Source organism: Gigantopelta aegis, chromosome 6 (genome assembly GCF_016097555.1).
Source record: "Gigantopelta aegis isolate Gae_Host chromosome 6, Gae_host_genome, whole genome shotgun sequence".
Taxonomy (NCBI): domain Eukaryota; kingdom Metazoa; phylum Mollusca; class Gastropoda; order Neomphalida; family Peltospiridae; genus Gigantopelta; species Gigantopelta aegis.
Window position 1 is genome coordinate 2261548 of NC_054704.1, and position 27697 is coordinate 2289244.

Here is a 27697-nt window from a genome sequence, read left to right on the forward strand (position 1 = left end):
ACTATATGTTTTGTCTCCATCCTGTTGTCAGTTTGCCTGTCCGTCTGTCCCACATATAGTTTTTCTGAGAGAAAAAAATTCACAATGCCATAAGATTTTGAGCTGATATTTTGTGTATAGCTGTATTATGTACGGTTACAGATGAGGTTTAACTTTCGTGGTAATTTACCCATTTTTATACGCCCATCTATGATGGGTCGTGTTATGGCATGGTGTTGTCCGTCCGGGCATCTGTGTGTAAACGTTTTCTTGTCCGGACCATATATTGCATACATATGCATACAGGACCTTCAAACCTCACATGTAAGAACAACTTAGGATGGTGGTTGGTCCAAAACAAATTGTTCATCCACCCCATTACAAAAAATTCACATGCTTAGACTTGAATCATACCCAAAACCTATTAATTAATATAGATGTGGGTTTCCATCAAACTCGTGATTGGCGTATCATGTACCTCAACGGTACTCTTTGTTGACAGAGCTATTGCCATTGAACTTGGGAGATACAAAAAAAAAAATTTCAGACTTCTTTTGCAATACCTCAAGCTATATAGAGCTGGAATTCTGTGTATTGCTTTATCGTGTTCTATTACAAATCATGTTTGACTTACCCATTTTGATTTACCCATTTTTGACGAGAGTTATGGCATTTGAACTTGCGAAGTATGTAAATTTGTTTTCTAAACTTTTTTTTTTGCAATGCCCGCAGATATAGAGAGGGAATTTTATATAAATCTTTATCATGAAGTGTTAAGACGAACTTGTGTGGCAATTTACCAATTTTTAACAGAGTTATGGCCCTTGAACTTAGGAAGTAAGGGAATGGTAGGGGACATATTTTGCTCCAGGAGTACTCCGAATGCTTTTTTTTCTTCTTTTTTTTAATTATGATTATTATAATTATAATATCATTATTTTTGTTTAAAATAATTATAGTATTGAAGTCCAGTGTTTTATCTTGTTCTTGTGTTATAATAAGAAAATACATTTACTTTATTGGCAGTGCAAAACAGTATTTTAATTTTCTATAGTAAATCATGGCAGTAGCTAGCCTAAATTAGCTGAGTGTGGGTGGCGCGGCGTTAGTAACAAAACTGAGAATGGGCGCATAGTAAGAAGTAGGGTCACTTCCAGCTGGTTCAAAGGAGAACTTGTAAACTAAAACCAATCCCCAAGAAACTTCACTCGCCAGTCTAGACCGAACCCCTTCACAATTTCCCTTAAGGTGTCTGATAAACATAGGCCCGAATTTACGAAGCCTGTTTTTCTCTTACACGCGTGTAAACTTATTAAACGCGTGCGTTTAACGAAAAACGGTATTTTGATAACAAAATGCTAAACGCGCGTTTTTCATTCCTAGACGTGTGTTTAAACGACTGATCAAATAACAATGGGATTTGCTAAACACGGGTAATGGGTTGTTTTTCGTGCGTTTAATCGTTACTACAGAAATGTTTGTTGCACACAGTAATGGACATCGTCGCTTTATTTCAAATTGCTCGGCAAGAGGCTGATGAAATGCAAGAAAGAAGACGGTTACGTATATTTAGGGACCGATTTAACCCACTTGAGGAATACTCGGATGAGGATTTTATCGGTAGATTTAGACTTGGTAAAGATACTTTTGTGCATCTAATGGAAGCCATCCGTTTGGATATAACCCACCTCACAAGGAGAAGCAGCGCATTGACACCAGCATTGCAGTTGGCCATCACAGTTCGGTTCTATTCATGTGGTTCATTCCAGAAAGCAGTCGGCGATACACTTAGCATTTCTCAATCAGCTTGCTGTCAGGCAATTCATCGTGTAACTGACGCCATTTGTAGTGTGAAACATAATTTTGTGTATTTTCCCTACAACGTTCAAGCAAGAACAGCTGTTATGCAGGGATTTTTTGACGTAGCGCAAATGCCGGGAATTATTGGAGCTATCGATGGCACTCATGTTCCGATTATCAACCCTGGTGGAGATGATGCTGCACGATTTATTAACAGGAAAGGTTGGTATAGCCTAAACTGTCAGCTTGTCTGTGATTCCAACCTGCTTTTCACTAACGTTGTTAGTCGATGGTACGGGTCAGCCCACGATTCTCGGATTTTTGAAAATTTCATGCTACGTCAACAATATAGAGATAGGACCATTAGGGGGATCCTGGTGGGCGATCCAGCATACACATGCACGTCATTTCTTCTTACGCCAATCAGGAATGTCCATACTGAAGCGGAAAGACGTTATAACGTTGCCCAACGTAGGACAAGGTTGGTGATCGAAAGGGCATTTGGAATATGTAAACGACGCTTTCCGTGTGTTGCATTTGGCAATTGACTTCGATGTTCGGTGAGTACAATAAAATTACCTTTTAAAGTAACCATTACTTAATCTATGCTTTAGGGGCCGAATCTAGCTCAGTCGGTTGAGATTCTTCGGTCGAAGGATCGATCCCGCTCGGTGGACCCAATTCTCCGATCCTTTCCCCATTCCAACCAGTGCCCAAGACTGGTATACAAAAAATCGTGGTATGTACTGTCCTGAATGTGGGAAAGTGCATATAAAAGATCCCTTGCTACTAACAGAAAACTGTAGCGGGTTTCCTCTGACTGCGTGAGAAAATAAACAAATGTTTGACGACCAATAGCCGATGATTAATAAATCAATGTGCTCTAGTAGCGTCGTTAAACAAAACAAACTGTAACTTTAATTTATGCTTTGAACAGACATAGCGTGCTTCATTTTTATAAATACAAAAAATAAATTACACAAATGTTTACTGATGATTTAAATCAGTATACATGAAGGTCTTCGCCCCTTTTCTATGCTTTATACGAATACTTATATGTCAACATTATTGTTAACGACCCATAATCAATGGAAAGTTCATTGTTGGTATGGTAAGTGTTTTGGGGCGGAAGATCCCATTATACCATTATATTATCTAGACCGATAAATGATATACATAAAAATTGGGTTTTTTTTTGTTGTTTTTAAAAAAAAAAAAAAAAAAATTGAAATTGAATTGATTGAATTGAATTACTATCAAAGATTTTTCAAACGCATTTAAAATACAACGAATTAATCAAAATGAAAATAAAAACACACGGTCATGTTTTTCGAATAAAATATATACATGTATAAAAGTATATTTCTTTAAATTGCTGTATTCCAAATGAGCGCTGCTTTTTTAAAAATGGGGGTAGGGGTATGCAATTTAGTATCTTATATGAAAAGTAAAGTGACATAATATTACACATTTTGGGTTAATGAAGGTTACTCCCTTCATTTTAAAAAATCAGAACTGGAGTGTTACCATTACATTAATTCCTTCGATATCAAATAAGAGCAATGTTAAATTTGTAACTTTTCAGCTACAGCACAACATGGCTATTATGGTAGCTACAGTCTGCCTCCATAACCTTGCCAGGGAGCATAATGATCCGCTGCCTGGAGACGATGGTTCAGCTGATGAAGATGGACAACCTCAACATGTAGCCAATGAAGAGGAGATGTATTCAGGCAACGATACATAAGACAAAATTTCATGTAAGCTTCAGTTACTTGATCAATTTATTATCCAGAAAATTACATGTCATAAATCGATGCATAGTTTTCTATATTTTTCGTCATAGTATTTCTGCTTTGCCCGATATGCTTGTTTTTTGCATTTTGCAGCCTCCTGCTGTAAGGTTATTAGCTTCATTTTTGCTTCATGTTCTGCTTCATGTTCTGCTTGCAAGTAGGACATGGCTTCCTCCGCCCTCTTCATAACACCAGTTCGTCCCTCTGTGCCAGCCCTGTTACGAGTTGTCCGAAGATCGTTTGGTGCCACGTCTGAAATAACAAACACAGAGAAAGTCTGTTAACAAGTATGTTAATGGGCAATACACTCTAAAATTAAGAGATGGATCATTGTTATGTTAGCTTCCCATATGCACATTAAAGCATACCTGAACCCTCTGCTTGCAGTGTCTGATTGGGAACTGTGCCTAGGTATTTGGCCATCAAAGGAATCGCTTGACTGGTTTATCGGCAATGGATCTTGAGAACTGTGGGATTCACTGAAAGAAGATTTGTAGTCATAATATATTATAATTTCTGTATAATTAAGAGTTGGTGATGTATTTCCATTTTAACAACCAGTTCTATTTTACTAGTTTAGTATTGACAATGTTTAATACATGTGTATAATGTTGTGAAATAATTACACCTCCATACATGTTATATATGTTATTAATGATGATGATTTTGGAATATTTAAAATTAATACCTGTTAATAATAAATGAATATATTGCAATTGGTTGGTTGGTTATTGAATTTTGACCAATTACATTTAGTAGTCACCTCGAGTTAGAACAGGATTGCGACTGGTCGCTTGGGATAGTCGGCTCTATATCCTCGGTTTCCAGTTGAGTGGTCTGCTTCCCGGTTGGGGTTGGTGTCTCATTTGCAGCTGACAGTGGTTGAAGCTCGCTATCATCATCCCAAGTGTTGAAGAACACCTTCAGATCTTTTTTAATAATATTTAATATTATTGTTTCTTCGTCAACGTCGCCACAAACTTGTTCTCCACCCCATGTTTTCACTAGATCTACTTTCTTATCCCTGGCAATCTTTTTTGCTTTAATTTTCATTCGCCTCCACAACTCCTTATAGTCCTTTATACCGCACGACTTTCGATTAGGGAATGCCGCTGTCATTTCTGCACTAACCCATGCTGTGTTTTTTTCCATCATTATTGCTGCGTTGTTACTTTTGTCTTCAATTATATCAGAACGTTCTTTGATGGCTAGTATTATAGTCATTCTTTCATCCTCGGAAAAATTATCATTTCGTTTTTTGTCCATGGCAATTTTCAATGTGTAGAACTACGAGGCATATAAAATAGACAACACAATTTGAACGTGCAACAACACCATTTTTAAGGGCGGATCCAACAGCGTGTCCAGGGGTTCGGATCCCCAACCCTTTATCCCATAAATTTGTTTTCAGAATAGGAATATACTTCGGTGTATCGTAATGGCATGTTTTTGCACCCCGCCCATCATTGGAAAGGCTTATACACGTTCAACGCCTGACATTCCATTTACTTTACATTTTGAAACTTACTATGGACACCCCCTTTCATAATGTATGGGTTTGTCGGTGATTATCTTAGTGTTGGAGTTTCGTTGATTTCACAGAATATTGCAGAGTTCACTTCTCATGCGTTAAACGTGCGCCTGTGTATAAACGGGCGTGTAACATTTTTGTAAATTTAGTTTAAACGGGCGTTTATACGCACGCGTGTAAGTGGTGTTTAAACGTGCGTGTGTAAGCGGTGTTTAAACGGGCGTGTATTGTACACGCGTGTAAGCGGTGTTTAAACGGGCATGTATTGTACACGCAGGTAAGCGGTGTTTAAACGGGCGTGTATTGTACATGCGTGTAAGCGGTGTTTACGCAGGTAAGCGGTGTTTAAACGGGCGTGTAAGCGGTGTTTAAACGGGCGTGTATTGTACACGCAGGTAAGCGGTGTTTAAACGGGCGTGTATTGTACACGCAGGTAAGCGGTGTTTAAACGGGCGTGTATTGTACATGCGTGTAAGCGGTGTTTAAACGGGCGTGTATTGTACACGCGTGTAAGCGGTGTTTAAACGGGCGTGTATTGTACACGCGTGTAAGCGGTGTTTAAACGGGCGTGTAAGCGGTGTTTAAACGGGCGTTTATTGTACACGCGTGTAAGCGGTGTTTAAACGGGCGTGTATTGTACACGCGTGTAAGAGAAAAACGGCCTTTGTAAATTCGGTCCTCAGTATCTCAGATTCTGTTCGCACTAATCTTCTTTAAAAAAGAAAAATAGGAGATTAAAAAAAGATATATATATCTAAACAATAATATATCTACATTAAAAATATCCTTACACACCCGTTGGTGAGAACACCATGCGTTATTTTCGGTTACACATGGTTGTTAACACGTGCGTGTGTTAATGATTTCAAGACGTAATTGGCTGCTCTTAGGTGATGACCAGGTCACCAATGCCATCCAACCAATGAAAACCTAAACGGTGGAACTCGAATAGACTGTGACGTATAGTTAACCTGACATTCATGTGTCTGTGATGCGTAAGTCAGTTACAAGTGCAACGGCTGTAAATAACTTAGACGAAAAAGATATTAAACATTGCTTAAAACCTGGTTTTTAAAGATGTGTAGGAAATAGAATAATACATTCGTGTCCGTTAGATACCATTTATCTCGCAACTCGTTTAAAAACATATCAAACTCGTTTTCGCTCGTTAGATACATTTTAAAACAACTCGTTCTGAGAAAAATGGTATCTACTGGGCACTCGTATATTATTCTCTATGTCTAAGATATAAAATGTTATTAATAAAAATTGTTTAATACAGGTCAGGTCTGTATTTCCCATATGCACTGTATATAAAATGACATGCCAGCACTAGAAGGAAGGAATATCGTTGCTAACATGCGACATTCTCAAGATGGATTCGCGCGAGAAGGGGGAGAACATGACTCCGTGTAAGTGTGCAGGTGAGTAAAAACTAAATATATTAGTGCACAACACATTGGTAGGTGGATAAACTATAGACTTTGAGGGGGATACTTTCGTCAGTGTAAATATACAGGTGTGGAAACTAAATATATTAATCCACAACATGCGCGGATGCAGGATTTCTGAAGGGGGGGGGGGGGGGGGGTCTAAATGTGATTACCGATCACTCCTTTTACACAGAACAGTTAATATAATCACGTTTCCCTTTAAAGGTTATGGTCGGTTTTCAAACGGGGGTGGGGGCGGACCCCTGGATCCGCTACTGCACAACACAGGTGGATAAGCTATAGCCTTTGAGAGGCTACCCTCCGTGTAAATTTGCAGGTATGTGAAAACTAAATATATTAGTCCCTAACACTGATAGGTGAATAAGCTATAGCCTTTGGGGGGCTACCCTCCTTCGTGTAAATGTGCAGGTATGTGAAAACTAAATATATTAGTCCCTAACACATTGATAGTTCAGATAGAGGTGATACAGATTTGGCGATTGCTCCTACTTCACATATCGTTCCTATGGGCCTTATTGCATTTGTGGAGTGCTGTATGAATCCTGTAGTTCTACGGGTACTTTATGACTAGGCTATAGTAATATAAAATAAAATTTAAAATGAGGGAGAGAAAAATATAGGGTTTTCCTCAGACCGAAAAAAAAGGTCGCCCTTTCTGGGAGTTGACAGTGTAGTAATAAGAATACAATGCAAGGATATTATATTGCGAGAGGGGGCAACCCCATTGCCTGCGAGTCGTGTTATGATGCATACAGCAACAAGAAAATATAAAACGTGTGGGTGATTGGAGGCTGTGACCAAACTACGTTATAGTTGTACCTGTTTTCTCTCTTCGCTGGTTTATGAGAACCATTCCAAGAAGGAATCTAATGGCATAAAGGGCACAATTTTACACATAAAATAAATACGTTGTCAGAACAGTCCTAAATAATGGGGCGGGCGAGACGTAGCCCAGTGGCAAAGCGCACGCTTGATGCGCGGTCGGTTTGGGATCGATCCCCGTCAGTGGGCCCATTGGGATATTTTTCGCTCCAGCCAGTGCACCACGACTGGTACATCAAAGGCCGTAGTATGTGCTATCCTGTCTATGGGATGGTGCATATAAAAGATCCCTTGCTGCTAATCGAAAAGAGTAGCCAGTGAAGTGGCGACAGCAGGTTTCCTCTCTCAATATCTGTGTGGTCTTTAACCATATGCCCGATGCAATATAACCGTAAATAAAATGTGTTGAGTGCGCCGTTCAATAAAACATTTCTTTTTCCTTCCTAAATAATGGCAAGTACGTTGGAATACTCAATCTTTTATGGTAGTTTGTTAATCTACCAAGAGTTGTGTTTCTTGTAACTAGGCAAGGGAAGATTTTGTTCAGTGTTTTTTTTTTTTTTTAATCTATCCCTATCAACAATATGTCTTACCAATTAAACTAGAAAGAAGCATTTTTCATTTTAATAAAATGATAAATTAAAAAATTATGCGCTATTTAATGTCGTTAATGTGAGATTCGTTCGCACCTGTTTAGTGACGTCATCTTGTAAACAATATGGCGGCTGGTCAATTTACTTTTTATTTAACGTGTGGTCGATCGTCTATCATTTTGTTAATATTGGTTCTCTGTGCGATTTTTTACCATGCGGTATCTCTTACATTTACAACAGAAGTTAAAATAAGAGCAAAAGTGAAAACTGTTTGTAAGTTTCTTCATTTAATAGTCCTTTATTTCAATTTATTATGAACGTGACCTGTTTCCGCACAGTCGTTTGATGTGGAACACCTGTGCACAGGTAACAAGTTCATTTCGCGCATCAATACATCTACACAGCCAATCACCCATGAATCAGTCTGCTCACTCGTCTATCCTGTCATTCCTAGTGAAAAAAACAAAACATGGGTTGACTATCATACACTGGGGGTGGGTTTATAGTCCAAATGGGACAATGAAAATGGGCGGTCGAAGATGGGTGGGTCTGCTTTAGATTAAGATTAAGGTTGCACCCATTGTACATAATAAATATAACATCTTACTGTAATTGTTTTAACATTTAATTTTTTCAATTACAAGGTTTTGTTCAAACACAGTCAGGTACGTTTAATGTTGTAATTTTTAAACAACAATTTTTAATAGAAATTTTGCATTGGTATTTTCCAGCATTCTGAACATGGAAATGTTATGTACATAGTTTATTATTGTAAGGAAAAATAAAGTGATGTCATTGGAATTCTGACGACGATCTTTCAAATTGAAAATAAATATTGTTTAAACTGAATCAGTCACTCTGACTCGTGGTTTCCCTCTCAATGTTATGATCTGTTAAATTAACTGTTTTACAGCTGGCTGTATTGACTACAATGGAGTAAATCGAAGTCACTCCGACTCATGGTTTCCCTCTCGATATTATGATCTGTTAAATTAACTGTTTTACAGCTGGCTGTATTGACTACAATGGAGTAAATCGAAGTCACTCCGACTCATGGTTTCCCTCTCGATATTATGATCTGTTAAATTAACTGTTTTACAGCTGGCTGTATTGACTACAATGGAGTAAATCGAAGTCACTCCGACTCATGGTTTCCCTCTCGATATTATGATCTGTTAAATTAACTGTTTTACAGCTGGCTGTATTGACTACAGTGGAGTAAATCGAAGTCACTCCGACTCATGGTCGTCTGCAGCAGGACAATGCGACAAAAATATCTGTTATTTTTCTCAGTCCGTTGGCATTTGGATCATTGAAGAAAGGTTTGTATCTCTTTCTCAGTGTTCATGGGCAGATTGAGGGTTTTTGTTCAGAGGAAGACATAATGTGAAGGGTAAGACAAGGTGTTTGGGGTGGTGATGAACTATTCAAATACTTTGGTCTGGGGGATGTATGCTGTCTTTTTCACCAAGATACCTAGAATGGGGCTGATTATTTCTGCCAGAACCATAATACTGAAGTGTGTGTGGTTGCTGGGCTCGAACCTAGGAATTTGTCTCCCACAGCACTGTTTTAAATAATTGTCATGGACGAAATAGCCCACTGACGGCAATTTTTAGTCATATAATGTACACCAACTTTGAACCAGATAATGTATATCAGGTGTATACATTTTGCCGTTGTTGAGGAGCTTTACTGACAGCACAAAAGTGCCATTGGTGATGCTCTTTACCAACAGCAATTTATATCTCAATTACAACAATTGCCATTGTTAAGTTTGAACCCTTTGGTTGGAGAAGAGATGATACTTGTGAGCTGTCCCCAGTTGTGAAATACCAGGGATGAGATGGTAGGGGTGTATGCTTCTTCTAACACTGAAATATAGAAAGGGTGAGGTAATTGAGATGGGATGTATGCTTGTACTAGCCTAGAAGTGATGTGTTAACATGGCTAGGGTGGAAATGTTGCAATCTCCAGCACTGAAATACTTGAGGGAGATGAGGTGGCTGAGTTTAGTTTACTGATAGAAACTACTGTACAGATGATAATTATACAAAACAAGAAGACTTTATAATTATGCAAATATCGACGGGACTCGAAAATGTACATAAGCTTATATAACTTGTTGTCATGAACATCCCAGTATTTTTAGAATAATATTTTTGTTGTGTGTTTTGTCAGGTGCAGACAGATTTATTCTTGGGAGAATCCAGACCCGGACAATTGCCAAAAGGTGTCCAACTTGAATGTTGCCTTCCCAGCATGCTGTGAGGTTCTGCAGTGCGACTCCTCCACCCCACTCACCACTCAGCCACCCAGCTGTAAGTGTGTCCTGTCTGTGACACAAAACATTCCCATGTGTTTGTCCTGTCTGTAATACAAACATTCCCATGTGTTTGTCTTGTCTGTAACACAAAACATTCCCATGTGTTTGTCCTGTCTGTAACACAAAACATTCCCATGTGTTTGTCCTGTACACAAAACATTCCCATGTGTTTATCCTGTCTGTGACACAAAACATTCCCATGTGTTTATCCTGTCTGTAACACAAAACATTCTCATGTGTTTGTCCTGTCTGTAATACAAAACATTCCCATGTGTTTATCCTGTCTGTGACACAAAACATTCCCATGTGTTTGTCCTGTCTGTAATACAAAACATTCCCATGTGTTTATCCTGTCTGTGACACAAAACATTGCCATGTGTTTGTCCTGTCTGTAATACAAAACATTCCCATGTGTTTATCCTGTCTGTGACACAAAACATTCCCAAGTGTTTATCCTGTCTGTGACACAAAACATTCCCAAGTGTTTATCCTGTCTGTGACACAAAACATTCCCATGTGTTTATCCTGTCTGTGACACAAAACATTCCCATGTGTTTGTCCTGTCTGTAACACAAACATTCCCATGTGTTTGTCTTGTCTGTAACACAAAACATTCCCATGTGTTTGTCCTGTCTGTAACACAAAATATTCCCATGTGATTGTCTTGTCTGTAACACAAAACATTCCCATGTGTTTGTCCTGTCTGTAACACAAAACATTCCCATGTGTTTGTCATAACTGGGGGTGAAACGTAGCCCACTGGAAAGCACTCACTTGATGTTTAGGATCGATCCCCACTAGTAGGCTCATTGAGCTATTTCGCATTCCAGCCAGTGCACCATGACTGGTATATCAAAGGCCATGGTATGTACCATCCTGACTGTGGGAATGGTACATATAATAGATCCCTTGCTACTAATAGGAAAATGTAGTGGGTTTCTTCTCTAAGATTATGTGTCAAAATTACCAAATGTTTGACGTCCAATAGATGATGATTACTAAATCAATGTGCTCTATTGCTACTAATAGGAAAATGTAGTGGGTTTCTTCTCTAAGATTATGTGTCAAAATTACCAAATGTTTGACGTCCAATAGATGATGATTACTAAATCAATGTGCTCTAGTAGTGTCATTACACAAAGCACACTTTAAGTTGTTTCTCTTGATTTCTGTTCAAATTAGATAGAAATCCTTTTTTTTAAATATCCCCTGTCCCCTTTCCTTGCTCTCCATTCTTCCGTATCTGGCAGCTCCTATCTTTCAACTTCTTTCGTTATCCACCTCTACATTCCAGTCCTATACATTCAGACCCATTTTGTAATCATTTCCCTTGTAAAAGAATACAAATTATTATCTGACAAAGTATATAGTAATATCATCTGTCCATTATTGTTCAGATTGGAACTTGTAGAATGATACTGCTAGCAGTAGTTTGAAAAATGTTGACAGAATGTACTAAATATACAGAAGTTCATATACATTGTTTTTCTTTCCTATTTATTGCAAGAATATTGTAGCGGTCTTATGGTATGTTCTTGCACAAAATAGTGTAATAAATAGGAAGCGAAAACAACATATGTGAAGTTCTGTATTTATTACATGCCTTCTTTTATTTTTCACAAAAACGTTTTTTAATTTAACGTCATAACTAAAATACTTTCTTAAATCTATTAATCAGTCCTCCTTTCATGGATTTACTTAACATTAAGAATCATACCCTGCAGCAATCTTGTGTAATGTTTCAAATACGATGTGATAATTTGTAAATCAAATGATGTCAGTAATAAAAAGGCACTAACTCCAGTAAATATAAAAAGGGAATTCCCCATTTACAAGTTCTGGTCCAGATCACACATATATGTGATACAAGATCGATTTATCACACAGTTTGAAAATGTCTTTTATCACTATAGTAAGATTGAATAGGTGTGTAATAATGCTGTTTACAGACTGCTACGACAAAGGAAGTGCTGTTTCCTGCTGGTTCTGGAATTCGGTGCCCGATCCCTGTCTACCAGTCGGCAAGTACTACAACTTCACCAAGGAGTACTGTAAGAAGACGTGTGGGTAAGGAGCTGTATCTATAAGGACCTATATCTGTTAGGAGCTGTATCTGTTAGAAGCTGTATCTGTAAGGACCTGTATATGTTAGGACCTGTATCTGTTAGAAGCTGTATCTGTAAGGACCTGTATCTGTTAGGACCTGTATCTGTTAGGACCTGTATCTGTTAGGACCTGTATCTGTAAGGACCTGTATCGGTTAGGACCTGTATCTGTTAGGACCTGTATCTGTTAGGACCTGTATCTGTAAGGACCTGTATCTGTAAGGACCTGTATCTGTTAGGACCTGTATCTGTTAGGAGTTGTATCTGTAAGGACCTGTATCTGTTAGGAGTTGTATCTGTTAGAAGCTGTATCTGTAAGGACCTGTATATGTTAGGACCTGTATCTGTAAGGACCTGTATCTGTTAGGACCTGTATCTGTTAGGAGTTGTATCTGTAAGGACCTGTATCTGTTAGGACCTGTATCTGTAAGCACCTATATCTGTAAGGACCTGTATCTTTTAGGAGCTGTATCTGTTAGGACCTGTATCGGTTAGGAGCTGTATCTGTAAGGACCTGTATCTGTAAGGACCTGTATCTGTTAGGAGCTGTATCGGTTAGGAGCTGTATCGGTTAGGAGCTGTATCTGTTAGGACCTGTATCTATAAGGACCTGTATCTGTAAGGACCTGTATCTGTTAGGACCTGTATCTGTAAGGACCTATATCTGTTAGGACCTGTATCTGTAAGGACCTGTATCTGTTAGGACCTGTATCTGTTAGGACCTGTATCTGTTAGGACCTGTATCTGTAAGGACCTGTATCTGTTAGGACCTGTATCTGTAAGGACCTGTATCTGTTAGGACCTGTATCTGTAAGGACCTGTATCTGTTAGGAGCTGTATCTGTAAGGACCTGTATCTGTTAGGACCTGTATCTGTTAGGAGTTGTATCTGTTAGGACCTGTATCTGTTAGGAGTTGTATCTGTAAGGACCTGTATCTGTAAGGACCTGTATCTGTTAGGAGTTGTATCTGTTAGGACCTGTATCTGTAAGGACCTGTATCTGTATGGACCTGTATCTGTTAGGAGTTGTATCTGTAAGGACCTGTATCTGTTAGGAGTTGTATCTGTAAGGACCTGTATCTGTAAGGACCTGTATCTGTTAGGACCTGTATCTGTAAGGACCTGTATCTGTTAGGACCTGTATCTGTAAGGACCTGTATCTGTTAGGAGTTGTATCTGTAAGGACCTGTATCTGTAAGGACCTGTATCTGTAAGGACCTGTATCTGTTAGGAGCTGTATCTGTAAGGACCTGTATCTGTAAGGACCTGTATCTGTTAGGACCTGTATCTGTAAGGACCTGTATCTGTTAGGAGTTGTATCTGTAAGGACCTGTATCTGTTAGGAGTTGTATCTGTTAGGACCTGTATCTGTAAGGACCTGTATCTGTTAGGACCTGTATCTGTAAGGACCTGTATCTGTAAGGAGCTGTATCTGTTAGGACCTGTATCTGTAAGGACCTGTATCTGTTAGGACCTGTATCTGTAAGGACCTGTATCTGTAAGGAGCTGTATCTGTTAGGACCTGTATCTGTAAGGACCTGTATCTGTTAGGACCTGTATCTGTAAGGACCTGTATCTGTTAGTTGTATCTGTTAGGACCTGTATCTGTAAGGACCTGTATCTGTAAGGACCTGTATCTGTTAGTTGTATCTGTTAGGACCTGTATCTGTAAGGACCTGTATCTGTTAGGACCTGTATCTGTTAGGACCTGTATCTGTTAGGAGTTGTATCTGTAACGACCTGTATCTGTAAGGACCTGTATCTGTTAGGACCTGTATCTGTTAGGAGCTGTATCTGTTAGGAGCTGTATCTGTATCTGTTAGGACCTGTATCTGTTAGGACCTGTATCTGTAAGGACCTGTATCTGTTAGGACCTGTATCTGTTAGGAGTTGTATCTGTAAGGAGTTGTATCTGTAAGGACCTGTATCTGTAAGGACCTGTATCTGTTAGGACCTGTATCTGTAAGGACCTGTATCTGTAAGGAGTTGTATCTGTAAGGACCTGTATCTGTAAGGAGTTGTATCTGTAAGGACCTGTATCTGTAAGGACCTGTATCTGTTAGGAGTTGTATCTGTAAGGACCTGTATCTGTTAGGAGTATCTGTTAGGAGTTGTATCTGTAAGGACCTGTATCTGTTAGGAGTTGTATCTGTTAGGAGTTGTATCTGTAAGGACCTGTATCTGTTAGGAGTTGTATCTGTAAGGACCTGTATCTGTTAGGAGTTGTATCTGTTAGGACCTGTATCTGTTAGGAGCTGTATCTGTAAGGACCTGTATCTGTTAGGAGTTGTATGTGTTAGGAGTTGTATCTGTAAGGACCTGTATCTGTTAGGAGTTGTATCTGTAAGGACCTGTATCTGTTAGGAGTTGTATCTGTAAGGACCTGTATCTGTTAGGAGTTGTATCTGTAAGGACCTGTATCTGTTAGGAGTTGTATCTGTAAGGACCTGTATCTGTTAGGAGCTGTATCTGTTAGGACCTGTATCTGTTAGGACCTGTATCTGTAAGGACCTGTATCTGTTAGGACCTGTATCTGTTAGGACCTGTATCTGTTAGGACCTGTATCTGTTAGAAGCTGTATCTGTTAGGACCTGTATCTGTAAGGACCTGTATCTGTAAGGACCTGTATCTGTTAGGACCTGTATCTGTAAGGACCTGTATCTGTTAGGAGCTGTATCTGTTAGGACCTGTATCTGTAAGGACCTGTATCTGTTAGAAGCTGTATCTGTTAGGACCTGTATCTGTAAGGACCTGTATCTGTTAGCTGTATCTGTAAGGACCTGTATCTGTTAGGACCTGTATCTGTTAGAAGCTGTATCTGTTAGGACCTGTATCTGTAAGGACCTGTATCTGTTAGGACCTGTATCTGTTAGGAGTTGTATCTGTAAGGACCTGTATCTGTTAGGAGTTGTATCTGTAAGGACCTGTATCTGTTAGGACCTGTATCTGTAAGGACCTGTATCTGTTAGGAGCTGTATCTGTAAGGACCTGTATCTGTAAGGACCTGTATCTGTTAGGAGCTGTATCTGTAAGGACCTGTATCTGTAAGGACCTGTATCTGTAAGGACCTGTATCTGTTAGGACCTGTATCTGTAAGGACCTGTATCTGTTAGGACCTGTATCTGTAAGGACCTGTATCTGTTAGGACCTGTATCTGTAAGGACCTGTATCTGTTAGTTGTATCTGTAAGGACCTGTATCTGTTAGGACCTGTATCTGTAAGGACCTGTATCTGTTAGGACCTGTATCTGTTAGGACCTGTATCTGTAAGGACCTGTATCTGTAAGGACCTGTATCTGTTAGGACCTGTATCTGTTAGGACCTGTATCTGTAAGGAGCTGTATCTGTTAGGACCTGTATCTGTTAGGACCTGTATCTGTAAGGAGCTGTATCTGTAAGGAGCTGTATCTGTTAGGACCTGTATCTGTAAGGACCTGTATCTGTTAGGACCTGTATCTGTAAGGACCTGTATCTGTAAGGACCTGTATCTGTTAGGACCTGTATCTGTAAGGACCTGTATCTGTAAGGACCTGTATCTGTTAGGACCTGTATCTGTAAGGACCTGTATCTGTTAGGACCTGTATCTGTAAGGACCTGTATCTGTAAGGACCTGTATCTGTTAGGACCTGTATCTGTTAGGACCTGTATCTGTAAGGACCTGTATCTGTTAGGACCTGTATCTGTAAGGACCTGTATCTGTTAGGACCTGTATCTGTAAGGAGCTGTATCTGTTAGGACCTGTATCTGTTAGGACCTGTATCTGTAAGGAGCTGTATCTGTTAGGACCTGTATCTGTAAGGAGTTGTATCTGTAAGGAGTTGTATCTGTTAGGACCTGTATCTGTAAGGACCTGTATCTGTAAGGACCTGTATCTGTAAGGACCTGTATCTGTTAGGACCTGTATCTGTTAGGACCTGTATCTGTAAGGACCTGTATCTGTTAGGACCTGTATCTGTTAGGACCTGTATCTGTAAGGAGTTGTATCTGTTAGGACCTGTATCTGTTAGGACCTGTATCTGTTAGGACCTGTATCTGTTAGGACCTGTATCTGTTAGGACCTGTATCTGTAAGGAGTTGTATCTGTTAGGACCTGTATCTGTTAGGACCTGTATCTGTTAGGACCTGTATCTGTTAGGACCTGTATCTGTAAGGAGTTGTATCTGTAAGGACCTGTATCTGTTAGGACCTGTATCTGTTAGGACCTGTATCTGTAAGGAGCTGTATCTGTAAGGAGCTGTATCTGTTAGGACCTGTATCTGTAAGGAGTTGTATCTGTAAGGAGTTGTATCTGTTAGGACCTGTATCTGTTAGGACCTGTATCTGTTAGGACCTGTATCTGTAAGGACCTGTATCTGTAAGGACCTGTATCTGTTAGGACCTGTATCTGTAAGGACCTATATCTGTAAGGACCTGTATCTGTTAGGAGCTGTATCTGTAAGGACCTGTATCTGTTAGGACCTGTATCTGTAAGGAGCTGTATCTGTTAGGACCTGTATCTGTTAGGACCTGTATCTGTAAGGAGCTGTATCTGTTAGGACCTGTATCTGTAAGGACCTGTATCTGTTAGGACCTGTATCTGTAAGGACCTGTATCTGTAAGGACCTGTATCTGTAAGGACCTGTATCTGTTAGTTGTATCTGTAAGGACCTGTATCTGTTAGGACCTGTATCTGTAAGGACCTGTATCTGTTAGGACCTGTATCTGTTAGGACCTGTATCTGTAAGGACCTGTATCTGTAAGGACCTGTATCTGTTAGGACCTGTATCTGTTAGGACCTGTATCTGTTAGGACCTGTATCTGTAAGGACCTGTATCTGTAAGGACCTGTATCTGTTAGGACCTGTATCTGTAAGGACCTGTATCTGTTAGGACCTGTATCTGTAAGGAGCTGTATCTGTTAGGACCTGTATCTGTTAGGACCTGTATCTGTAAGGAGCTGTATCTGTTAGGACCTGTATCTGTAAGGAGTTGTATCTGTAAGGAGTTGTATCTGTTAGGACCTGTATCTGTAAGGACCTGTATCTGTAAGGACCTGTATCTGTTAGGACCTGTATCTGTTAGGACCTGTATCTGTAAGGAGTTGTATCTGTAAGGACCTGTATCTGTTAGGACCTGTATCTGTTAGGACCTGTATCTGTAAGGAGTTGTATCTGTTAGGACCTGTATCTGTTAGGACCTGTATCTGTTAGGACCTGTATCTGTAAGGAGTTGTATCTGTTAGGACCTGTATCTGTAAGGACCTGTATCTGTTAGGACCTGTATCTGTTAGGACCTGTATCTGTAAGGAGTTGTATCTGTTAGGACCTGTATCTGTAAGGACCTGTATCTGTTAGGACCTGTATCTGTTAGGACCTGTATCTGTAAGGAGCTGTATCTGTTAGGACCTGTATCTGTAAGGAGTTGTATCTGTAAGGAGTTGTATCTGTTAGGACCTGTATCTGTAAGGACCTGTATCTGTTAGGACCTGTATCTGTTAGGACCTGTATCTGTAAGGACCTGTATCTGTAAGGACCTGTATCTGTTAGGAGCTGTATCTGTAAGGACCTGTATCTGTTAGCTGTATCTGTTAGGACCTGTATCTGTAAGGACCTGTATCTGTTAGGAGTTGTATCTGTAAGGACCTGTATCTGTAAGGACCTGTATCTGTTAGGACCTGTATGTGTAAGGACCTGTATCTGTTAGCTGTATCTGTTAGGACCTGTATCTGTAAGGACCTGTATCTGTTAGGAGTTGTATCTGTAAGGACCTGTATCTGTAAGGACCTGTATCTGTAAGGACCTGTATCTGTAAGGACCTGTATCTGTTAGTTGTATCTGTAAGGACCTGTATCTGTTAGGACCTGTATCTGTAAGGACCTATATCTGTTAGCTGTATCTGTAAGGACCTGTATCTGTTAGGACCTGTATCTGTAAGGACCTGTATCTGTTAGCTGTATCTGTTAGGACCTGTATCTGTAAGGACCTGTATCTGTTAGGAGTTGTATCTGTAAGGACCTGTATCTGTTAGCTGTATCTGTAAGGACCTGTATCTGTTAGCTGTATCTGTAAGGACCTGTATCTGTAAGGACCTGTATCTGTTAGGACCTGTATCTGTAAGGACCTGTATCTGTTAGGAGTTGTATCTGTAAGGACCTGTATCTGTAAGGACCTGTATCTGTAAGGACCTGTATCTGTTAGGACCTGTATCTGTAAGGACCTGTATCTGTTAGCTGTATCTGTAAGGACCTGTATCTGTTTTGAGCTGTGTCTGTAAGGACCTGTATCTCTGAACCTGTTTCGGGTGGGGTGTAACTCAGTGGTAGAGGTTTTGACTGAGATGCAGTGTATCATAAGATCTATTGCACTTGAAGGACTGGGTTTTAACTTGTTTTGTCTATCCCAACCAGTTCCTGGTGACTGGTACATGTATATAAAAGATATCCAGTGTTTTCCCTGGCTTGCTTTAGCATGGTGCGGCACCATGCCTCAATAGTCTAGCGACATCTTGCCTTAATGAAAGCCATGCTGCTCTGAGATTAAACAAGCCTTGTTCAATAATTAGTTCTAAAATGGCCTTCATAAAACACCCAGTAAATGTATTGTTAATTAATAAAATATCTCTGTTATATATTTTGCCATTCATTTATTAAAGTAAGCACATTAATCACACTTATTTTTATTTCAATTAATTTTTTGTCTTTAATTAAAAAGAAAAATACTCTGAAAAGGTGAAAATGCCCCAAAAGAGTTCAGTCTGCCATGTCTTGTCAAATTTCAAGGGGAAACAACATATCTGTGAAAGTGCATATAAAAGATTAATAACTGCATATTCATCAGGAGGAGCCTATATGACGGCACAACGATTTCTCTGTCTCTCCCAGCCAAGTGATAAAATGACCTAGATATTTTTTAGACACCATATAGCTGTCCATAATTTAAAACGAGCTCAGTTATTAAAAAAAAATATTTCTTTCCTATCCATTGAACCTGTCAAATAATAGTTGTAAGGAGAATTCTGAAAGGGTGTGGAAGCTGAATGTTGCCAGACGCCATGGGGGAGAATGTAGAAGGGTGTGGAGGCTGACTGTTGCCAGACCCCATGGGGGAGAATGTTGAAGGTTGTGGAGGCTGACTGTTGCCGGACGCCATGGGGGAGAATGTTGAAGGTTGTGGAGGCTGACTGTTGCCAGACGCCATGGGGGAGAATGTTGAAGGGTGTGGATGGCTGACTGTTGCCAGACGCCATGGGGGAGAATGTTGAAGGGTGTGGAGGCTGACTGTTGCCGGATGCCATGGGGGAGAATGTTGAAGGGTGTGGAGGCTGACTGTTGCCGGACGCCATGGGGGAGAATGTTGAAGGGTGTGGAGGCTGACTGTTGCCGGACGCCATGGGGGAGAATGTTGAAGGGTGTGGAGGCTGACTGTTGCCGGACGCCATGGGGGAGAATGTTGAAGGGTGTGGAGGCTGACTGTTGCCAGACGCCATGGGGGAGAATGTTGAAGGGTGTGGAGGCCGACTGTTGCCAGACGCCATGGGGGAGAATGTTGAAGGGTGTGGAGGCTGACTGTTGCCGGACGCCATGGGGGAGAATGTTGAAGGGTGTGGAGGCTGACTGTTGCCGGACGCCATGGGGGAGAATGTTGAAGGGTGTGGAGGCTGACTGTTGCCAGACGCCATGGGGGAGAATGTTGAAGGGTGTGGAGGCCGACTGTTGCCAGACGCCATGGGGGAGAATGTTGAAGGGTGTGGAGGCCGACTGTTGCCGGACGCCATGGGGGAGAATGTTGAAGGGTGTGGAAGCCGACTGTTGCCGGACGCCATGGGGGAGAATGTTGAAGGGTGTGGAAGCCGACTGTTGCCGGACGCCATGGGGGAGAATGTTGAAGGGTGTGGAAGCCGACTGTTGCCGGACGCCATGGGGGAGAATGTTGAAGGGTGTGGAAGCCGACTGTTGCCGGACGCCATGGGGGAGAATGTTGAAGGGTGTGGAAGCCGACTGTTGCCGGACGCCATGGGGGAGAATGTTGAAGGGTGTGGAGGCCGACTGTTGCCGGACGCCATGGGGGAGAATGTTGAAGAGTGTGGAGGCCGACTGTTGCCGGACGCCATGGGGGAGAATGTTGAAGGGTGTGGAGGCTGACTGTTGCCGGATGCCATGGGGGAGAATGTTGAAGGGTGTGGTGAATGTTCCTAACTTAAAATTTGAGTTTTATGTTGGTGAATTAGGAAGTGGTTGAATACTGGGTCGTCTGGTCAATTATTGCATACTGTTTATTGCGGCACTAATCACGGTGTTATAATGCACAAACAAAACTTGGATCTATTTCTTTTAAGTGCTCGAAAACTGAGGGCATTGCCCTATATTTATTTTATATTATGTAAAACTCTGGCGAGTGGACAAAGACATTTGGATAGTGAATATATGTCATTTACTAACCAGCAGCAAGTGAAGTAAAATTTCTTCATTGAGCCCTGTTAACACCTGTTATGTGATCATGGATGGAACATGTTACATAGTGCTAGCCTCTCTATAAATATAACTGTTTGTCAGACTGTTGGTTTACTTATACGAGGGTACCACGAGGCAGAGATGAGCTCCATTTCATTGGATTTAGTTTATATGTAACATGTTACTCAAATACACAGTCATTTAACATGTTTACAGTGTTTACCTAATGCATATGGCTGTTTTAAAGTGTTTATATCTATCACATAAATACTTACTGGCAATATTTTATAATCATCTACTGTAATTCATTGTGTGAACTGTAATTACTTTAAGTAAACTTTATTAATTTGTTTCAGATTTTGTTGATCAGCTATATGCGACAAGTGGTCAGCGTTTCAGAATCATGACTGTCTGCGCATCGTCATGGTTACATGAGAAGTCATTTCAACAACTTGTTAGCATTTACAAACGAAATGTAATGAAATCAAACCTGCTTTATATATTTACTCTCTACCTTTCATTACTTGTTTTTAATGGGGTTTTTATACACCTAAAATGTGCCTTCCTTTCTTTGTTTTTAATGTTCTCTTATGCTGGGCTGACACTGGAAAATTGTTTGGTTCAGCTCATTTTCTGATATGTAGAATTTTCTTGAAAATGATTAAAATGTGATTAAAGGTAGGGTCAACTCAAACAAGAGCCTTATGTGTTGGAAAGATGCATACCCGGACCACCAACACATACTGACACTTTAACAAATGAAAAACATGTAATTTTAGAGTTAATAAAAAACCATGATTATTCCTGCTAACTGGGGGCAGCCATTTTGTTTCGTTTTTGTGACGTCCGGTGGGATAGCTTGAGGCGAAGTGACGTCAGCTCCTGACCATCTCCTGTATGTACAGTGTAAACAAAAGCAGTAATTTTCAACAAGGCGCTTCTCTTTGATCAACCTGACTTGTAAAACAGCATAAATGACGTAATAATATAATAAACTATTTAACTAAATATATTTCAAGATGCTTTAACGGAACAAAATGGGGTTATAGTATTTTTCTCTGTTAAATAATCCAAAGGAAAAATGTACACTATTAGGCCTATTGATATGCTACGTTGGAGCAAAAAGGACAACCCACGATACCCAAGTGATAATTTTCTTTTCTTTGGGACTATGTAATTGGTCAGTTCTGTGGTTTTAGATGGAAAAGTCTACTTAATCAATAGTTTTACTGAACTATTTACAGTAATAAACCATGTCCATTACCATTTTAGGGGCGACAGGTAATATTCTACAATACAGGTATGTATTTTTGTGTCTAGACCGCGTCAATTAATTGGCTTGTCTGGTAAACAATCAAATACACACCTGCCAATCAGGAATCACAGGTAGAAGCAACTTACAGCATAGACCAATTAACTAAGAAAACACTTCATGTATTCTTTCAGTATGTAGGTTAATGCATGGACAAAACATTGTTAATTATTTCGACTTGTTGTGTAGCCACTTTGATAATGGTATTTTATTTTGTATTGAAAAATAATATATATAGTGCTGGATATATTTATTGCTGGCTTACTGGGATGTGTATTATTACATAACATTGCAATGTATGACTATTTATCATCCCGCAAAAACCAGTTAGATTGTGTTTCTCTAGTTCTAAGGCTCATTCCTGACGTTACGCGTTGAGTATTATGTAACCAACAGCTCGCCAGAGGGCGTACTCACAGAGATGGTACAAAATGGCTGCGGCCGTTGTATATAATAGCCGTCACATTTAACCGTTTTATTAATTAACTATACGATTATACTTGTTGATATTAAGCAATAATGTGCATTATATATCGTTGAATATGCATACCAGGCCAAATGCCTTAATTGTCCCTTCCTTTAAGTTTAGGAATATTTTATTGCCAAAGACTAAATATTGTAACCATTTTGTATTAAAATTAGCAACTGTACATGGTGATCCCTGCTTATGTACTTAAAATGTGCCTTTCACTGTTTTTAACGGTTTCTTTTTGTACATACTGTGCCTTTCATTGTTTGTTTTAATGTTTTAATCTTGGAACTTGGAGACATTTGTTTTGATGTTTACCATATTGAAAATAGTGTTCAGTATGTTTACAGGTGCTTGACAGGACATTGTGTAGTGTGTGTGTGTGTGGGGGGGGGGGGTTAGACTGGTGTGTGAAGTTTTTAATGGAGGGATCAGGTCAGATTGCTTCGGAAAATACATTAAAACAGTAAAATGTGCTTAGAGCAGGGAGGTTTCAACCCCCAAAACACTCTGTGTATGGCCTTGATCATTTGTGTTTGTCAGACTCACGGTTGATCATTTGTTTTACTTGCTGGAGTGTCATTGTACAATGCTGACAAGACTGTTTAGGGGGTGGGTGGTACACATTTAATTAATACTTAAAATAGCCTGGAAGGCTACATGCTATTTAAGTTAGTGCCTATTAAAACGTTAGATATCATTGAGTACATTCCTTTGCAGATTAATTACTTGACTATCATTTTGAACGTTATGTTGGCTTCTCATAACCACCGCTTATATTCTTACTGACCTTGGGTATTAATCATTATTTGTAAATGCATTTCTGTCTTACTTTAGTAAACTACATACGCATTTTTTAAAAACCTAATATTAGACCGACTGATGTAAACATTACACAGGATTCTTTGAAGATAATTTGTTTATTTTCGTGTCAAGAAAGAAGCGTTCATATATTTCATGATATTGGCACCTGTACAAGAAATACTAAGGTTGTGACATCAATTAGCTGAGCTATGTGACAGGTACAATGTGAAATGTATATTGAGAGAAAGAAGTGACAGGTACAATGTGAAATGTATATTGAGAGAAAGAAGTAAAAGAAGACTGGGGATTATAGACGAAATGTGAGTCACTATTAGCATCTTAATGTCTGTATAACGTACACAGATGTACTGAGAGACTGGATGTCAGTAATGTTAGACTCAGTAATGTTAGACTTAATGTCAGTAACACGGTTAACTTCCTGTCACTATGGATGACGGTTTTGGTTGCAGTCACTCTCTCCTGTTAGTGATCCCTTATTTGTTTCCATTAATATATGAATGAACATTATATATGCCAAGTGGCTTATTAAATTCCATCCAGGATATTCAAAACTGTGATACTGTTTGTTATATATCTTACCTTTATGTATTGGTGTATTTACTACTTGTATTAGAATTTCTTACTTGATGCTGGACATCATATATACATTATACACAAAGATTGTTTACATGAATAAACTCCATTGTACACAAATATTGTTTTCATGAAAATTTGAATTTATTTATTTTATTTACGCTGTATTGCGATAAAGACATAATAAGTTACATATCTCAGTATCATGTGAACATGTATTCACATGGAATACGTTTTGGTTACATAAGGGGAGAATACACTGCAGAAATCAATCTTGTAGAATATCGTAGAACATGTTGCATTTGTATCGAACTTGAACAATACATTTGCCTTATAACGAACAGTATATGAGGCTGCACAGAGGAAACAATAGTTTATTGTCCGTTTATTACAATACACCAGATCCTAACAGCCATAAAACCACTCCATTGAAAACATTTTGAACTTCTGTACGTACATTAATTAGTCTCATTTACCCAACTTTAATTAGTGCAATACCAACATTTCTGCCATTACAAGTGTTTAGCGTCAGTTGTCACGGGCCCTGTGACAGGCCCTGTGCCGGTAGTCCAGTAATGTGATATGAACTAGTGTCACTGTACTAGCCAGAGACAGGTCTTATTTGTATGCAGAATTCAACAAGACGCTTACTTTTAAGCCAACAGTAACAGCATAACCCCCTATTTTTATGATTTATTTTTAAGGGTGTTAAGTTATAAGCTTTATAATCCATGGTGTATATTTTGATTGTACGCTACACGAGACGGCTTTAAACACATGTTACTGGGATTTGATTTGGTGGTACACATGTATATCCTTTCAAATCCTTAAGGCCGATGGCTTAAACTACACCAGCCAGCCCGGTCCATCATCCACGTGGCTGCTAGTCCAGTTAAGAAAATTCGCCCACAGCAGGCGCGTGTGCGGGGCTTACAACAGGAGGAGGAGGGGGGTGGGGGGTGGCTAGACTAAATACCGAAATTTATGGAGGGTTCGAGTCGTGCTTACCCCGAAAATGTAATGAGCAGGGAGGGGTTTCAACCTCCGAAACCCTTCCCCTGCTACAGCACACGCGCCTGTAGTTAAAACATTCCAGATCATAATCTCCGTGCCCACTAGTCTAGCACAAACAATTCAGCAACTATTTGAAATAGTCTTAAGGGTACTCCGGCTCAAGGTCGATGGTTCTGGGTTAGGCTGTGCAGTACAAAGTATAACAAGAGAGGTGTTATGTCTTCATGAAGTCAAAATCTTTAAATTCCGTAACAGCCAGCCATGTGTTTTTTAGCAATCGTGCTTTGCACGGAAACAGCAATTTAAAGCTAATAAAACATTAGATTATATTTAGTTTGGTTCCTCGCTTCTCTGTTTGCCACAGGTAAAATGACCAGGGCCGATATGTAATAGGTTCAAACCTCGGTATTGGCTCCAGCCAAGATTGCAGAGGCACCCTCTTGTCTTCTTCTTCTTGTCAGTGGACAGGTGTTAACCATTTCACTCATTAAGGGTATCTTGTTATGTTGTGATGATCTTCGCAGCAACACATCTATAAGGATTACTGGTGTCCGGTCCTAATAGTCCATGGGCCAGAGCCGAAATTGGTATCACCTGGGCGGGCAAATTCTCATGGTGGTTTTTTAAAAATAGCCCTATGTTTGTAGTTAATAATAAAGTATGATATACGTTTTTAAGGAGTAGCTTTTTGGTGGATATCACAACATAAACCTAGTGAGGCGAGGACAAATTCTTGTACAATATGTTTGGGTAGGGATACCAAAATGTATCATAACTTTGCAACCAATGGACATAGCCACACAAATTAGCACTCAAAATGTTTATAATAAATCCCTTTACACACTGATATATAATATATACAAGCTGGTGTAATAATTAGGTCACACGATGTCAAAAGGTTATGAAATGTTTTTGATTTTAAAAATCTGACACCCTTGGCATTAATGGTATTCCTGCTTCATGGATGAGGGACATATTTCAACTCAACTGCCTAGAATGTGAATGATAGACACTCTGTGAGTAATTAAAGGGGTCATTGTTAAATTGTTTTGAACAAAATGTATCTTTAAAACAAACGACAGAAAGTGATATTTACAAAACTATCATAAAAGTGTGAACAACCCATAATTAGTTTCCAGGCAGTCAACAGATCCTTACACATTACCAGTTACAATTTGAAAATAGTTTACCATTGCTTTAGATTTCAACATTTAAAAGGGACCACTCGTCTAAGATATGTTATGGTCGCCATAATGGATTTCCAAAATGAAAATAAGTGTAATTGGTCGATATTTAAATTGTTATTTATAGATGAAATGTCACCTGGACATGGGAGTCCACGAAGTGCTGTTAGATCTACTGGTAGACCAGTACAGCCAATTTTAATTAAATTGGGGTTTGTGTTTGTTTTCATGTCTACATATAAAAAAGTTATTAATTAGTTATTAAAAGTAGATTGGCGAGTTGTAGGGTGTATTTCAATGAGCACGACAACAGATCCATTGTTCTTATAATTCAAATTATTTATTATATTTATTTAAGTTTAATCGTTTGTGTAATCTAAAGTTGATTGGTTAGTGACAACCGAGTATAACTGATAATTGATAATAGAATTCCAACTGATTTCCAACACTAGCAGCAGAGTGGAATGGTTTCCATTGTTATCCTATTCTGGTAATACAACAATTTCCTTGTTTCATCAACATGTTTCACGTCGCTGGTCTTTTCATACAAGAGGGGTGGGAGTTAGCTCAGTCGATTGAGTGCTCACTTGAGTGCTCGCAGGATCGAACCACCTCAATAGATCCATTCCAGGCACGTGCGCAGGGGGGGGGGGGGGTTTGGGATCGAACCTCCCCCCCCCTGCTCAAGGCGAAAAAAAAAATCATATCCCGATTTGTTTCGGCTAGCCAGCAGAAAACACCTCAGAATAGCCCTAGCCCAGACCCCCCGCCACGGGTTTCGCCAGACACCTCAACCCCCACCCCCACCCCCACCCCCCACCCCTGCAAAATTTCCTGCGCACGCTCCTGCATTCGGCTGATTCGTTTTTTCCCATTCCAACCAGTGCTACACAACTGGACAAAGGCCGTGGTACGTGCTTTCCTATCTGTGGGGAAATGCATATAAAAGATCCCTTGCTGCATTAAGAAAAATGTAGCGGGTTTCCTCTGATGACTACGAGTCATAAGTACCAAATGTTTTACATCCAATAGCCGATGATTAATTAATCAATGTGCTCTAGTGGCGTCGTTAAACAAAACAAACTTTATTATACAAGATAACTATGAAATGTTTTATTAGCCAGAAGTGGGGAGCATTTACAATTACTTTGGTGTAAGGGTTGAGTACGATGTATGTAAATGCACAAGTCACATCAGGGTAGCAGTTTTAAGCTGTCCGTTTACCTTTTCCAGTGTTCAAAAGCACATCCTGTGACGCTGTGGATCATAGGCAGTTTTAGAAGTTTTTCTTTATACAAGACGTCATATTATACACCTTGGTGCTTGCTTCCTTGAATACCCTTTCCTCACTTTCTTTTAAAATGATGTGATGTTACATATGATGCATATCTTTTGGAACGTTCTTTACTGTATGAAACAGGGACACGGTCGACATACTCATCACGTCCGTTATCTGGTAACAACAAAAATGTAGGAAACTGGGCGGAC

At 39.7% G+C, this 27697-nt stretch overlaps 1 protein-coding gene across 3 annotated transcripts; it reads left to right on the plus strand.

The window, feature by feature from the left end:
* Positions 1-51: 51 nt before the first annotated feature.
* LOC121376544 lies at positions 52-21606 on the plus strand. 3 transcript variants are annotated; one of them, XM_041504453.1, is made up of 6 exons: positions 52-3539; positions 6389-6530; positions 9171-9297; positions 10157-10296; positions 12251-12368; positions 21189-21606. In XM_041504453.1, the coding sequence occupies exons 2-6, from the start codon at positions 6482-6484 to the stop codon at positions 21196-21198; spliced, it is 444 nt and encodes a 147-aa protein (XP_041360387.1). In that variant the 5' UTR covers positions 52-3539; positions 6389-6481; the 3' UTR covers positions 21199-21606. The 3 variants fall into 3 exon arrangements, with proteins under 3 accessions (XP_041360387.1, XP_041360388.1, XP_041360386.1); XM_041504454.1 differs by lacking the exon at positions 52-3539 and having other exon boundaries at positions 6189-6530; XM_041504452.1 differs by lacking the exons at positions 52-3539; positions 6389-6530 and adding an exon at positions 7709-8248.
* The last annotated feature ends 6091 nt before the right edge of the window (positions 21607-27697 follow it).

Coding starts and splice junctions, on each gene's coding strand:
- LOC121376544 (XM_041504452.1), top strand. CDS start 8,101: ATGGCGGCTGGTCAATTTACTTTTTATTTAACGTGTGGTCGATCGTCT. Junction 9,298..10,156: donor ATTTGGATCATTGAAGAAAG/GTTTGTATCTCT, acceptor GTGTTTTGTCAG/GTGCAGACAGATTTATTCTT. Junction 10,297..12,250: donor CACCACTCAGCCACCCAGCT/GTAAGTGTGTCC, acceptor TGCTGTTTACAG/ACTGCTACGACAAAGGAAGT.